The sequence below is a fragment of the Micropterus salmoides genome, unplaced genomic scaffold (genome assembly GCF_014851395.1).
Source record: "Micropterus salmoides isolate LMB-PRFRI ecotype aquatic unplaced genomic scaffold, ASM1485139v1 Ms_hic_scaffold_1753, whole genome shotgun sequence".
In the NCBI taxonomy this organism is placed as follows: domain Eukaryota; kingdom Metazoa; phylum Chordata; class Actinopteri; order Centrarchiformes; family Centrarchidae; genus Micropterus; species Micropterus salmoides.
The window spans coordinates 1-15,204 of record NW_024040877.1 but is presented as its reverse complement, the minus strand read 5'-3'; the positions used below and the strand labels follow the sequence as shown (position 1 = coordinate 15,204).

The following is a 15,204-nucleotide window of genomic DNA, read 5'->3' as shown; positions in this document are numbered from 1 at the left end:
CTAACAACCATTCAAGTACAGGAACACTTTTATTTTTGTGAAGTTAGTTTAACTTTCATACAGATTTGAACTGTTTCCACTTGCAAATACTTCATTTCTTGCTGCAACACCTCTGTCGATGCATTTTTCCACACTTGTTTCTACCTCTTGGTCATCCACATACAAGACAGGCATACTCTGGCTCTCCTTGTATGCCTTGATTCTTCAGCTCATTGGTAAAAACTTCCATGGTGCTGTTCTGCAGTTGGCTGCTGCTCTTGGTCGTTAGGCAGTCCTGATCTTTAGGAAAATACGCTGTCTGTGCTCCTGAAACTTGAATAGATTCTTCTAGAAACAGAGAGTAGGAAAAGTTCAACTTCACAACTTAACATAAAGTGCCGTGGTATAAATACAGTGGGGGAAATAAGTATTTGACCCCTTGCTGATTTTGCAGGTTTGCCCACTTACAAAGAATGCAACAATCTACAATTTTAATCATATGTACATTCTAACAGTGAAAGACAGAATCCCAAAGAAAATTCCAGAAAATCACATCATATGAATTTATAAAAATTGATAACCATCTGATGAGGAAAAACAAGTATTTGACCCCCTGGACAAACAGCATGTTAATATTTTGTAGAAAAGCCATTATTGGCGAGCACAGATGTCAAACGGTTTTTATAGTTGGTGACAAGGTTTGTGCACATTTCGGCAGGGATGTTGGCCCACTCCTCCCTGCAGACAGCCTCCAAATCATTCAGGTTCCGAGGTTGTCGCCTGGCAACTCGAATTTTAAGCTCCCTCCAAAGATTGAATTGGATTCAGGTCTGGAGACTGGCTAGGCCACTCCAGAACCTTGATGTGCTTCTTCAGCCACTCTTTTGTTGCTTTGGCGGTGTGCTTAGGGTCGTTGTCGTGCTGAAACACCCATCCTCGACCCATCTTCAGCTCTCTCACTGAGGGAAGGAGATGTTGGTCCAGAATTCCACGATACATGGCCCCGTCCATCCTCCCCTCAATACGATGGAGTTGTCCCGTCCCCTTGGCTGAAAAGCACCCCCAAAGCATGATGTTGCCACCACCATGCTTGACGGTGGGGATGGTGTTCTTTGGGTTGTACTCGGTGTTCTTTGCCCTCCAAACACGACGAGTTGAGGCCAAAAAGTTCTATTTTGGTCTCATCTGACCACATCACCTTCTTCCAGGCCTCTTCTGAGTCGTCCAGGTGGTGAATGGCGAACTTCATGCGGGCCTGTACATGTTTCTTCTTGAGCAGGGGGACCTTGCGTGCGCTGCAGGATTTCAATCCATGACGGCGTAGTGTGTTACCAACTGTTTCTTTTGTAACTGTGGTCCCAGCTGCCTTCAGTTGATTCATCAGTTCCCCCCTTGTGGTTTTGGGATGATTCCTCACCGTTCGCATGATCAGGGACACCCCACGAGGCGAGATCTTGTGTGGAGACCCAGACCGAGGGAGGTTGGCGGTGGTGTGGTGCTTCTTCCATTTCCTGATAACTGCACCGACAGTTGATCTTTTCTCTCCAAGTTGCTTTCCGATTCTCTTGTAGCCCATCCCAGCCTTGTGCAGATCAACAATCTTGTCCCTGATGTCCGTAGAAAGCTCTTTGGTCTTGCCCATGGTGGTGATGTTGGATGCTGGTTGTTTGGGTGTTGACAGGTGTCTTTTATACAGGTAACGAGGTGAGGCAGGTGTATTTGATGTAGATAATTGGTTGGGATTGGGGCTGTGTCTTAAAGAAAGACTAACTGGCTTGTAGGAGCCAGAATACTTGCTGTTTGGTAGGGGGTCAAATACTTGTTTTTCCTCATCAGATGGTTATCAATTTTTATAAATTCATATGATGTGATTTTCTGGAATTTTCTTTGGGATTCTGTCTTTCACTGTTAGAATGTACATATGATTAAAATTGTAGATTGTTGCATTCTTTGTAAGTGGGCAAACCTGCAAAATCAGCAAGGGGTCAAATACTTATTTCCCCCACTGTATATAATGTCAGTTTCCTCGTACAGACAGTTTAAGACTGAAGAAAAGTAATAAAACGTAGCCACACTGAATAAGTACTTTAGGTCCTGCTTTGGACTTATCAGCAAAAAGTTATTAGATGCAACTCATATTAGTTAAGAAAACACAGCCTTACTGTTGCACACAGCCAGCTTGTTTCCTCCCACGTACTGGGTATCCCATTTATGTCCTGTCTGCTGGCTGCATTCATCATACAAACGACTCCTCCTGATAAAACCAAAATCGTAACCCTGTGAAAGAAGACTTGCATTACACTACTCATCCTTTTTGTCATTGTCGCACAGAAATATGTACTTATTATGACATGTTTTTATTAATATATGTTAAATTGTATGTACCACTTACATGGTTGCACATAGGTTTGCAGTAGCGCTTGTTGGCAACTGTGAGACACGCCAAACCTCCATTTTCTGGAACTTCGGCTACAGGGCATTCCTTCGGCTCAGCATCTTGACATTCTGTAAATGACTGATTATTTTATAAACGAGGAATATAAAACATTTCAACAGATGTCCATTTTGGGTGTATATATCGTTTCTTGTTTCTTTTGTCATCTAGTTATTGTTCGGGCCTAAGCCCTACACTTTACTGATTGTTCTGTTAAACACCAAAGAAATCCACATTCAGTTTGATGAAATCTAGAACTGCTGGAACGGAGCGTGTTTTTTATTCAGTAGGCTAAATGTCAGGCTTATATGAAAAACCACTTCAGCATTTACCACCTGCAAGAGTCCATCAGCAGAAATGACACCACAACACTTAAGCTCAATCAACGACAAGAGCAACGTCAATAGACAGCAGTCGTTCTGTTTGCCAGGCAGAGTTCACTTAATTCAGTGCGCTTTAACAAATGTGATAAATGCGGTTTACCTTACTGCTCTTCATGAGCACTCTGACTTCCATCGTAGTCAGTGCAATGTACTTAAATATTTACTACTACTTTTAGGTTTCTATAACATTGAAGTGCAGTACAGTCTAATATTATTGATAGAGGAGCATCAACAAACCTATCCCTGATTGATTGGAACTGACCATGGCAAATTTGTATTTTAAATTTTTATTGTTTCTATGTCCAGATCAGGGACATCGGCAGGTACCTCTTGTGTGATTGAAACCGAACTGTTATCAATATGTTGATTTTCTAGCATAATGCATCCTTGTGAGGGAGGGGAAATTGGCGTGTGTTATGTAAAATCATAACCAGAAATTAACATATCATATCATATATACCAGAAATAGAGCAATAGATTCTGTTAAGATGAAGAAACATGTATTGTATTCGCCACCCTCAAACTTTCCTCTGTACCCCTTCAACAGGAAGCACCGCAACCTCCTGCCTTAACCCAGCCCTAACCCTCACCTCAATCTGAGCTTCATTCTAACATTAATCCTAAAGCCAACACCCCAGACGGCCCTTTGAAGACGTGAGAACCAGACAAAATGTCTTCACACTCAAGGTCTAAAACTGTAACTGGTCACTCAGATGAAACAACAGGAACACACATGTCTCTGGCTCACCCTCCTACCTTTCAGCTGGTGCTTGTGCAGAGCATCACTCAGATCCCTCGTGGAGAACAGTAGTGCAGCGGTCTGCTGTGCACTCAGATTTTCAACACACTGTGCCGCCACCTGTTGGTGAATATCAGACAGTACAGTTGTTTTGAGAGTGGCATGAAAAGGAAAAATTTTAAAAGAATTAAAAATATCAGCCGCAAGGTTAATGATTTTGTTTGTTTTCTTCGATAAACACAACGTGAGCTTCATTAATGTGCATGTTACAGCAGCTTTTCTGGTAGGACGAACATTAACAGTTTACCCTGAGATCAGCTGGTAGACGTTCAATGACCTGAGTTTGCAAGTTGCAATTCTGTAGTAAAGTTTCATCCTGCGCTGCAGAGAAGGACAAGGCTGCAAGCAAACATACACACACACTGCATATAATATCCAACCTTTCCAACCATCCATCCTTTTTTTCATATATAGTCCACATAGTTCACATCTATGTTCATGATCTCCATTACAGAGAAAATTAAAACCATGAGATTACCTGCTAGTGAGCAAAGCCAAGTAAGTGTTCCCTTTAATGCCATGGCTGCTGAATCTGAATCCTCTCTTTTTTGACCCAGAACTGAAGGCAGAAAACTGTGACAGGTGAATTTATTGAGTCAGTCTGTGGGGGCAAGGTTTACAGAATTGGTCAATACTGTGGCCTGCAGCCAAGATTGGAGTCCCTGAATTTCCAGCATTTCACAAACTCTGCAGAGGTATCACGAGGCTCTGTGTACAATTCAATTTGATTTGCTTTGCAACTGACTTACAGATATATCCAGAAGTTGTTGTTCTGGTTTCTTCTAATAATTAGTTGTTGTTCTACTAGGTATATAAGTGGCCAGGTCTCTTGAAAAACAGATTTTAATCTCAGTGAGACTTTTACCTGATTAAACAAAGGATATGTACTGTATGTCCCAGCTTTGTGCTGATGGGGGAGCTGGTAGTACAGACAAACTGTCGTAAATAGCCATTGTACTGTTTGTCTTCATGCAGGATGCCACTACTACTTCTTAGTTATGCACCCATTATGTTGCCAAATGTTGGTGTGAAATCTACACACACACACACACACACAGAACAGGCCATCAGACACACTATATGACTCAGTGTCAGTCAGTAAGTTGTGCCACGAAGGATGACTGTGTAAATAATTCACTGTGGATGTTATTCATTATGAATGTCTGACAATCTGGGAGCAAATGAATTATTGAAGCTTTTAGGAAGAGTGATTGAGCTCATTAACATAGAGAATTGCCTTTTTATGTTTGATTTGAGGAACAAAGATTAGTCCTCGAAATGTTCCTGGAGGGCTGTCATTATCTTCTTGTACTCTCACATGCTTCAATTCTTCACTGTTTTTTAAGTCTGGAATTCTTCTCTTGTGATCAAAGACAAAATAGAAAGTAAAGATTCCTTTAATGTCATGATGATACGCTATCCACAAATCCATGAATGAATTCAAAAACACAGTGAAATAATAAATTAATCAAAGCTTAAATCCATAACGTTCGGCATGTTGCGTTGGTTCAGAGGACTAGATGGCTGAGTTGTCGTGGAAACTTGCTGTTCATTTGCATCAGCTCTTGTAAACTTTGGGAAGAGCAGCAGCTAGTGAAGTTTGAAAGCCCCAGTTTATGCATGTAATCATTTTGATGCATAAAGCCATGGTGTGAAAACCTCTTCAAACATAAAAATACAAGGCCGCAGAAGATTCTCAGATATAGCAGTGTGAGTAATTGTAACTGCTGCTTGATAATGTTACCAGTCACCACGTGGTTTTGTATTCCTACTGGATGCATGACTCCCTGCCGTTCTTTGACGTTCTTCATCAGTTAGCATGTTAGCTCCCTCTGTGATCTCTCACTGTTTCAAAACGGCTTTACTGATCTTACAGCATCTGGTTAAAGGAGAACTCCACCGAAAACACGTGTAAAGTCTTTTGTGGCTCCAGAGGGAGCTGTGTGAAGTCTGCTCAAGTCCTCAAGTGAGGTCACTCGACAGTCTCTGGCCCAATCCCAACGTCCACACTCACAGACTCACAGACTTTGAGGCGCGTTCCCGGTAAGTCCGAGAGGTCTTAGGGCTGTCCCACTGTCAAACCTTTAAGTGCACGGGGGCTAGTCCACATTTCTGCAGACTTTACCTGAGGGAATTTCCCAAAGTTAATTGCGTTGTGACGTGAAACACTGGGGTTACCAGGGGACTCCCGGAAGCGAGAGAAATATCACTGCAAATCTGCCTGAAGAAGAACAGTAAACAAACAAGCATGAAAACCAACACTGATGTGAAATTGAAAGATTTAAGATGGTAAATAGAGCACATGAAGTCAGAGGAATGCAATCACCTTATTACACACTTAGTTTATTCAACTATTTATTTTAGTTTTTGCTTAATGATGCTGTTTTCACCAATAGCACACTGATTATCGAAAAATGTAGATTTACATTTACAAGAGCCTGCAATACCTAAAAATCAGGCAAAAACATCAAATAAGAAGTATGCAACGTGTTTAAGCGTCGTCAAGGTAACGTGATAATGTGGCAAAGTGGTGTCCCGTTCATGTCTACAGCATTTTGAGCCCTTGCAACCTCAATCACTTTCCAAGTGGCATCAGTAAAGTCCGTGAGGGCTTAGGGCTTAGGGGGGACATTGGGATTGGTATACAAATGGACACACTCACTAATCACACATAGGTACATTCAAACAGTGGGAAATCTACCTTGATACCTGCACATATACTTAGACACTGTGCACACCAATACAGAGCCAGACACGCACCTACAGAAGCCCTTTGTGACTGTGTTGTATAAAAGTGATGATGAATGGCGTGTATGATAGCAACACACTCTCCTCTCTGTCTAACCTTTTCCAAATACTCGTGACATTCTCCCCGCGGCGCTCCTTGTCTACCTCCCTCACAGGCATTGTGCTGAATTAGCCAGCCGTGGAAAATGGCTACTCTGTTGTCAAATGATTCACATGGATGAGTTGCAGAGAGCCGAGCAGTCGGAAGCTAATTGGTATTCAGGAAGACGCCGTGCTACCTGTTTCAAAGACTTTTCCTTTTTGGGAGTATCACTGTGCCTGCGGGGGAAAGTTTGAACACAATTGCGGCTGATGAATAGCTAATAACATCTATTAGCTCATTTTAATTACCCCTTTGCTTTTATCACAAGGCTGCTTTATTTTCTAAACACACTGAAGCTGCAGCAGTTCCAGATCATTTTAAAGGTGCAGCACACCGCCCTGTAAGAGCTTTTGTGAGATTAACGTGCAAATGCCTTTAGAAGCAAGGGTTTAACACGGATATTCAACCCTGAGCTTGTAAAGATACAGCCAGACTGATCTTGTCAGTTGAAAAAGGCTTTTCTGTCTAAACAAAAATCAAAGGGGAAGGAGAAACAAGTAGGTTACAGGGCAGCTAAAAGTGGGCCTGATAACTCCAGCTGTGCCTTATCAAACATTTTGAAGCACAGCAGGAGGCTCCAAAAAGAGGCTTTCTTCTCCCTGTCTCGCTAATCTCGTACACTAATTAACAAACTATTATAGTGACAGAAACGTCTGCTGGTGAGATGAGAACATTCAATGAAAAGTGTGAATATAATATTTGACTGACAGCTCCTACTTTTTTTCACTCTCTATTCTTTAGTGTACACAAATTAGTCGAATGTCAGGGAGGCGCCACTTACAGTACAGAGAAATTGCAGGAGGAAAGAACATTTTTATTGAAAGACCATCTTCACTCTCACTGCTTTCTTAATGGATCCCACTGAGTGAGCCGGGGTGACGGGTTGACACAGTCACTTAGTCATCCAGTATGCCGGTCAGTCAAATGAACAGGCAGACTGCTCAACACCTACAGGAATGAAGAGAACATCCACGCACTGAAGCAACAGCCCAGAACACACAACAGATGGAGGAAACTATTAATTTATCAAATATTTATAAGATGCAAATGTGAATAAAAAATGATGGTGCTGTCCCCGAACACCTGTTTCCCTGCTGGCTTACTGAGATCTTGTTTACCACCTGTCTTCTTACACACTTTCCCCCTTCCTGAACACCAGCATGCCTGTGAGTTATGAGTACAGCTTGTTGGCTGGCTTTCATGCATGCTACATACTTCTTTTCCAGTAAACACACCCGTTTACTCTTTGCCTTTCTGTCTGTGTTCCTTTTTGCCAGCTACTTAATGTAAATGCCTCTTTGCTCCTTGCTTCCGGTCTCTTTGCTTATCTCCTGTTTTCTTACCTGGCTCCCACTAACATCAAAAGTCACAACCTAATTGGCTGTTAGTATGCTAATGACTGCCTATGCATGTACTTCTTTACTTATTGCATGAGCTTTATGCCATTTTGAGAAGCAGCTCACCATTACCTGTTAGTTTTCTACAAACTGTGTTCAGATGCAGCTTTTCTGCATTAGTGATTTATGGGCGAATGCAGGAAGTAGTGTCATGTTCATTTATACAATAGTATAGCTACATTGAACTATGATATTGCGCTGTTTTGTATTGTTTCTTGCTGTTCATTTGGAAATGTTAATTTTTAGGAGGCACTGATAAACTTATTTTGGCATTTGGTATCAGGACCTCTTGTCTTTGTATTTAATCCGATCACAATTTTTCTATATTTATCCAAATTATTATTAACGTCATCCTTATTTTTAGTATTTTAAGAATCAAAAAGCAAATCCAGTTGCATGTGACCTAGTGACTCTATATTTCCTGCTGTCCTCCCACTTACTGAGAATCTTTATAGACATACATTAATCCCATTTAATGTGCAAATAATGTAGGATTAACAAATTGAAAAACAATTCAGAAACATAATAAGAACTCAGTACGATGCCAACGTGTAAAAACAAACAAAAAGTAGTTTTCTAATGCAAAATTGGTGCACATTAACAGGATAAGGATCTTTTATTGTCAGTCTAGAACATGAAAGGGAATAAAATGAGGTACTTAGGTCCCGGTGCAGGTAATAGCTATCTGTCCATCTATAAATGGTTTTCCATTCTTACTGTTTGGCTTCCCGACTGACAGTTGCATATTGGCACTGTGGTGAAGATTTGAAGCAGGAACTCCAACAACATAAAAGAAAGCCTGATGTATCATCCAGAGGGGATCCGTGTGGTGGGGATACGCTCTGTAGCATCACGACAGAAGGGCACACAGAAAGAGCAAGAGTTCATTGTTCATGTCTTTAAAGGGTTAGCACTGCTGCCAAAAGCTGACAGGAGGCCAAAAACCTGGTGCCAGTTTCTTTCTCTCAAGAACAAAAGCGCCAGCATGAAAGCTTTTTTAAAATGGTGCGAGAGCATGCTTTGTTAGCAATCGGTACAGTGTTTACTGAGGATCCCAGAACTTTTCTTTTAAACATGTTTGTTTTGAAAGGAAGAATCGGCGTTGACTTTTCTTGACTTAAGTGTGTGCATGGTGGTGATGTATGAAACACAGGCTAACTTAAGATTAAGGACCTGTGACGCAGTGGTAGCCTTGATACGTTAACATTCCTATAAACATCAACAAAGGATACAAGAATCTTTAGGAGGGGACTGGATTTCATTTGGTTTCTTGTGGAGAATGATGATGACTGAAATGCAGAATGACAAACTGCCTCCCGCTAGGGTTGTTTGGCACTGCCTGCTGGAGTCTTTCCGACCTCAAGGATCTCAGCTAGAAGTTTGTCTTCTACATCAAGCAACAGGGAAATGACCCATAAGTCAATTTTATTTAATTATTGCCCAATATTACAAATCACAAATTTGACTCAAGGGAAAAAACTCCCCCAAAACTTTAACACTGGTAAAAAGACAACAGAAGAGGGATCCGGATCCATCTGTCAGGATGGATAGACATGCAATCAGTGTTGGGGTTAATGTTCTTCAAAATAACTAGGGCTGTTAACGCGTTTTTATTATTATTATTATTATTATTATTTTGCTCTGAATAGACATACAGTCAAATCATGGGTCACAGGAGAGTTGGGATGTCTATCAGCCTGAAAATCACCCACCCACACAAGCAGTGGAGGAAGGCCTCGGCAGATTATTTTGATGCAGCGTGTGGTAGAAGTAGATGCCAATAGAAGTGAATGCCATAGTGAAGTGGATAGCTACACACTGCATGCTGGTTAGTGTTGGGGAAGATGTCGGTCTGAGGAACGTTCTTAAAATTACAATGTAGTCGCTTGGCCCCGCGGGGTTGCTCTTTGCTCCGGTGATCAGAAAGGGAGACAAGGGAGTAAACGGCAGGAGCTCTATGGGTAGTAATCATGGAAATGGCTTCTGTGAGCTAAACAGCTGTAGCCAATTTAACTTAAATTAAAATTATAGGCTACATAACTTTATCTGAAGGCCTTCATCTAGTTTTGCGGGGATGCTCTGCCATGTGAATTCCCTCCTGTTGATGTCCTATTTAGTAAACAGTAATAGATTCTGGAAACTCACAAACAGCGAGGATCAGTCTCTCTTCCAATGATTTCTGCGGCGCGTTGCAAACACAAAGTTCGAGACAATTCAACTTTGGCAGCAGGCGGGCGTGTGTGCGTGAGGCGACCACTTCACCTCACTCTAAAAAGGGACACTTGCTGCTGAACATAGACATATTTATGCTGCTCCCTGATAAAAGAAAAATGTTTCTGCTGATACCTGTTCAGAAAAAAAACAAGACAACAGATTTATAAATGTTAACCTGTTGCTCAGAAGGTGCCTGTTATGATGTTATGAGAATGTGACTCTGATGGTAACTTCTTTTAACAAGCTAGATTAAAGGTAATACCCTGGAGGTGGCAAATAGCTTTGGTTTTATATTTGATTACAATAATGTGGTGTAAATAGCATTACATTTAAATTAAAAGTGCATTATTCAATTTTCTTTTTTGCAGCCAAAAGGCTGCACCGGTGCCACCTGTCAGGTACTCTGGGGTTCTATTTACTTCCATGTACTTTAAATAATCCAACTATTTTCATTGCAGTTGAATTGCAAAACAAATAATATGTTGGATTCATGTATGAAATTTGTTGGTTATATGCATGAGCCCCTTTTTATATATGTTTACTGTAATCAAACGTATTTCAGCTGTGAATGGGATATTGTGCCTGTCGTTCATGTTATTAGTCTGCAGAGTTACAGATTATTGGGCCGTAGACTAGGCTATGGAATGACATTCACATGTTCAAATATGTACAGTAGGCTGTGCGCCCTCTGGACACTATAACCAACATGCACAAGGAATCAGAAAAGTAATCTTTTAAAAGTAACATTACCCCAGCACACAATATGTTGTGTGTACAAAATAGTACAATAAATGTGTGACCAACATATTAAAATTATAGTATGGCCAATCAAGATGGCAAATTTGTTGATAGATTTAAAAAATATATTTGATCAGCCCAAAAGGACTCATATCACTCCATTACTCAGTGACCTCCGCTGGCTCCCCGTGGCCTGCAGAATAAAAATTCAAGTCACTAATACTTGCATACAGAGTGACTACTGGGTCTGCACCCATCTATCTAAACTCCATAATACAAACTTACGTTCCTTCTGTGCAGCTATGCTCCTCCAACAAACGCCGCCTGTACTGCCATCCCTTCACACAAAGCAATCCCAGTCCCGGCTATTCTCATCTGTGACACCACGATGGTGGAACGAGCTACGTGTACCATGCGCTCATACTAGTATTTATTGCTGCTCTTACCAGTGCCTATTGTCAATTGTAGATCTGTATTTGATGCTCTGTTGATGCTTGTATGTTGTTCCATACAAGCATGTTCATGCACACAAGGGAGAGAGAGAGAGAGAGAGAGGCTGAATCTCCTACAGGACAACTGATTCAGATCCAAATATCTGGAATGAGGCACTGATAGCTAGGAGAGAGAGAGGTCCCATGGTGGCAGATGGTCTAGCACAGAGAAGCCTGAGTGAAAAGAGAGGAGGAGGAAAAGAGAGAGAGACGCTTGGACGCTAATGTGCTTGTGGGACAGCAAACAAACAGAGGGTGAGAGAGATGCAGCGGTGTGCAGAAAGTTTGTAAAAGCAGGACAAAACTGTAATAGCTTAACAGATTTGTTGAGACTGAGACCGAAGGATGATGGTCACAGGTGGAGGGCTAAAGTTCCAGGAATAGGTGACTAGATGAAATTTTTGGTGAAAAGTTGACTTAAAAATTTGAATTAAAGAGAGAACAGAGTCAGACTGTCTCATCTCAGCAGGAAGGTTATTCCAGATGACGGGGTGAGACAGGAAAAGGTCCTGCAGCCTGCTGACTTCTTTTGAACTTTGGGGACAGACAGGAGCCTGGATGGAAAATAAGGTTTAAGGAGATCAGAAAGATATGAAGGGGTGTGCCCTTTCACAATTTTGTAAGACGTCAGAAGTGCCTTAGAGTGTGATCTGACACGGATAGGGAGCCAATGATGGGAAGCTAAAAATATGGTTTGTAGTTTCATTTAAGAATTCAAGTTGAAGCATTCTTTACCATTAAAAGACTTAGTGCAAGACTTTCTTGGTGATTTATTGAATGTGCTGATCAAATGACAGGGTAGGATCAAACATAACGCCAAGATTCTTATCTGACAAACTTTAAGAAATCACACGATTGTTTAGACTTAGTTACTTGATCAGATAACTTGATCACTAAACTAGTGTTTAGATGTTGAGCAGGGCCAATGGCTAGAATCTCAGTTTTATCATAATTTAGGAGCGGGAGAATAAGTGACATCAAGTTTTTCACAGCAGACACGCAGGCGTCTAATTTAATAATTCAGGAATGATACTTTCAGTGAAGCGTTGGAAATTGTGTATAAATTGGCCAATATGTGAAATGTAAAGAGAGAAAAACACATGGCCAAGAACAGAATCCTGAGGTACGCCATATTTCAAATCAGAATGTTGTATTATGATATGAAACGCTTACTTACTTACACTCACATACTTTACACTCACATATTTTTTGTAAGACTTTACCCACACAAAAGCCAGAGATGGCAAATTGATTTTCCAATCGGCCTAGGAGCATACAGGGCCCCCGAATATTAAGAATGTGTAGAAACACTTAAAAGATGTATAAAAAAGTCAACTGGCAACATTTTGCTTCAGCTGTGTTTTTGCTCTCTCACTCAATCATTCGCTGTTCCCCTGAGACACTGACGCTGCTAATGAGCCCTAGGACGGTAAGAGGCTGTGGGACCCTCCCTTGTTGGAGAATTTGTCTCCAAAACCCATTTAGTTATTCAAGGAAGAAAACATAAGTTTGTGTGAAGACAACTTTGAAGGCTGAATTGTTAATGTGTTCATAATTCATGCTATGTTTGCCGTGTGATGGGTGTGCTAGTGTAAAACGTGTTTGGTTAATGCGGTGTATGCATTTATGTGTGTTGATTTCCATATGAGACAGTGTGCATGTCTGTCTGTGTGTGAGTTATTGGTTTAATTTCCCCCTTTATGTGACTGTAAATGAATGCTATTTGAATAAGCTACTGAGGCTCATAAAAGTGCCTGTGTTGAGATAGTGGAACTAGTTAAGTTCACATTCAAAAAGGGAGCTTGCTGACGGGCAGCGATGGAGACACAAGCTGAAAGGAAAAATTCTTCCACTCCTCTTCATCAGTTGTGATATAAGTCTTAAAACAGACCTGAAAGATCAGAAAGAGCAACACTACATAAAGTCAAAGAATAATGTGGATGGAGGCCCAGTCAACCACACTTATGCACATTTCCAATGCAGCTAGCCCTGCAGCAAATTTATTCTCATTACTCATTTGATTTTTTTCAGAGATAAAAGGGACTCATTCCAAAATGATACATCAATTTTGAAAAGACTTTGCTTCCTGACATTCATAAGCCAGTTTTTCTCAGACACGGGTGATTATAAAGCCATAAATTTAAGCAATTTGTGAGGAAATGTCTTAAAATGACTCAATGTTAAGTATTTTGAGGGCATTTGTGGGCATTGAGTGTTGATTTATTCATATACGTAGCCTCACTTTGGATTGTAAATGTGTGTTCATTGCAGTCAGCAAAAAAGGCTTCACAGCACATATAAATATGTTGTCTTGTTAGGCATCAGCAACATTCATGCCTAGAACCATAATAAAATTTCAAATGCATGAGAGAAATGATAATGAGGTCACAAGACTTCCCATGTGGAAATGAAGACACAAGTATACTTACATCGAAATCAGCATTAACAGTAAATTTGAATGTGTTATCAAAGAGCATGAATTAATTAACATAACAGTGTTTGTTGTGCACTTCACTTCACCAGTATGACACAGTGTTTATCCACCACTCACTATAACATTGTACTCCTGTCATGATAAAGTCTAAGCTGTAAACCTTTCCCAAAATGTTTTAATGCAAAATAAGAATCATGCATTTTGCCATTTGAGATATATTCATAAATCCACTTTTTCTCACTGTTATGTGTAATAACTGTTTGATAATTTGACAGAACAATTTATCCCTGATGAAATACACTTGTTTTAAACTATAGCTATAGCTATAATGATGATTTGTGGGAATTGAAACCAGTCTGTGAGGATTTGGTGGTGCTTTCTGTTATACTGTCAAGGTAATATTAATATTAATAATAGTAATAATAATAACAATACATTTTATTTCTAGGATACCTTTCAAAACACTCAAGGACATCTTACAATGGTTTAAATGAAACACGTAATACAAACAGTGCAAGTCTAAAATAAGTACACAGATACACAGGGCATAGATAAAAAGTCTAAAGAGTCTAACGAAAAGGTGTTTTGAGGAGTTTTGTGAATGTGTTAGCTGTGTCTGTACCAGCAGAGGAGGAGCTGGGGGGAGCATGTACTGGGAGGAGGTCAGAGGGTTACGTAGGGGCCAGGTTGTGGAAGGCTTTAAAGGAGGACTAGAGTCTTGAATGTAAGCCGGTATTGCACAGGGAGCCAGTGAAGTTTGAGAAGAGTGGGTGTGATTTGTTCAGATGAACCGGTGTCGCTGAGGATTCTTGCTGCAAAGGTCTGAACCAGTTGGAGCTGATTAATGAGTTTGATGAACTGTCGCTGTTCGAATCTGTGACAAGGAGGCACAACTGCGGGGTCGGTTAGAATATTTCAGAATGAGATGAGTCATTTTTTAGTGCCTTTATTACAGGTCTCAGATGGCGAACCCATAAACAGATAATTTTCCTGTAAAACAGGAGAAAGAGTGAGACAGGCTACAGTTGCTGGTTTCCCGTTGCAGCTCTGCTCAGACTTTATTCACTGATATACAAAATATCTCTTATTTCAAAATGGTTATCAACACAAACATTCACTGTACCAAATATAAACAAAATATATCTGCTGTTCCAATCCTTCTTTCTTTAAAATAAAAACACACATCCTCCTTTTCCCACTCACCAGTAAAAGTAGTACAGTCAGTATGCTACTACATCACTAAATCCTCATTCTGTCTGTTAACTGAGTCAACATTTCCGTTTTGTTCACAGTTATGGAAAAGAAACAGTGATGTGGGTTGGGAAAACAGCAGAAGCGGGGTTCAAATCCAGCTCAGGGCATCCAGCACAGTTCTCCAAGCACAGACAGTAACGTAATACAATCAAGCTCATGAACATCTCCCCAGTGCCCTCAACTGCTTTTAG

The 15,204-nt window shown here is 40.7% G+C and overlaps 1 protein-coding gene across 2 annotated transcripts; it reads right to left on the bottom strand.

Annotated features, from left to right (window-relative positions):
- Positions 1-10: 10 nt before the first annotated feature.
- On the bottom strand, positions 11-4,191 carry LOC119908307. 2 transcript variants are annotated; one of them, XM_038726021.1, is made up of 6 exons: positions 4,074-4,191; positions 3,843-3,934; positions 3,553-3,655; positions 2,372-2,484; positions 2,142-2,256; positions 11-327 (listed from the first exon to the last, which is right to left on the bottom strand). In XM_038726021.1, exons 1-6 carry the CDS (start codon positions 4,114-4,116, stop codon positions 152-154), a joined length of 642 nt encoding a protein of 213 aa, XP_038581949.1. In that variant the 5' UTR covers positions 4,117-4,191; the 3' UTR covers positions 11-151. The 2 variants fall into 2 exon arrangements, with proteins under 2 accessions (XP_038581949.1, XP_038581950.1); XM_038726022.1 differs by having other exon boundaries at positions 11-324.
- Between the last annotated feature and the right edge of the window lie 11,013 nt (positions 4,192-15,204).

Coding starts and splice junctions, on each gene's coding strand:
- LOC119908307 (XM_038726021.1), bottom strand. CDS start 4,116: ATGGCATTAAAGGGAACACTTACTTGGCTTTGCTCACTAGCAG. Junction 3,656..3,842: donor GTCTACCAGCTGATCTCAGG/GTAAACTGTTAA, acceptor ATTCACCAACAG/GTGGCGGCACAGTGTGTTGA. Junction 328..2,141: donor CAAGCTGGCTGTGTGCAACA/GTAAGGCTGTGT, acceptor CTCTGTTTCTAG/AAGAATCTATTCAAGTTTCA.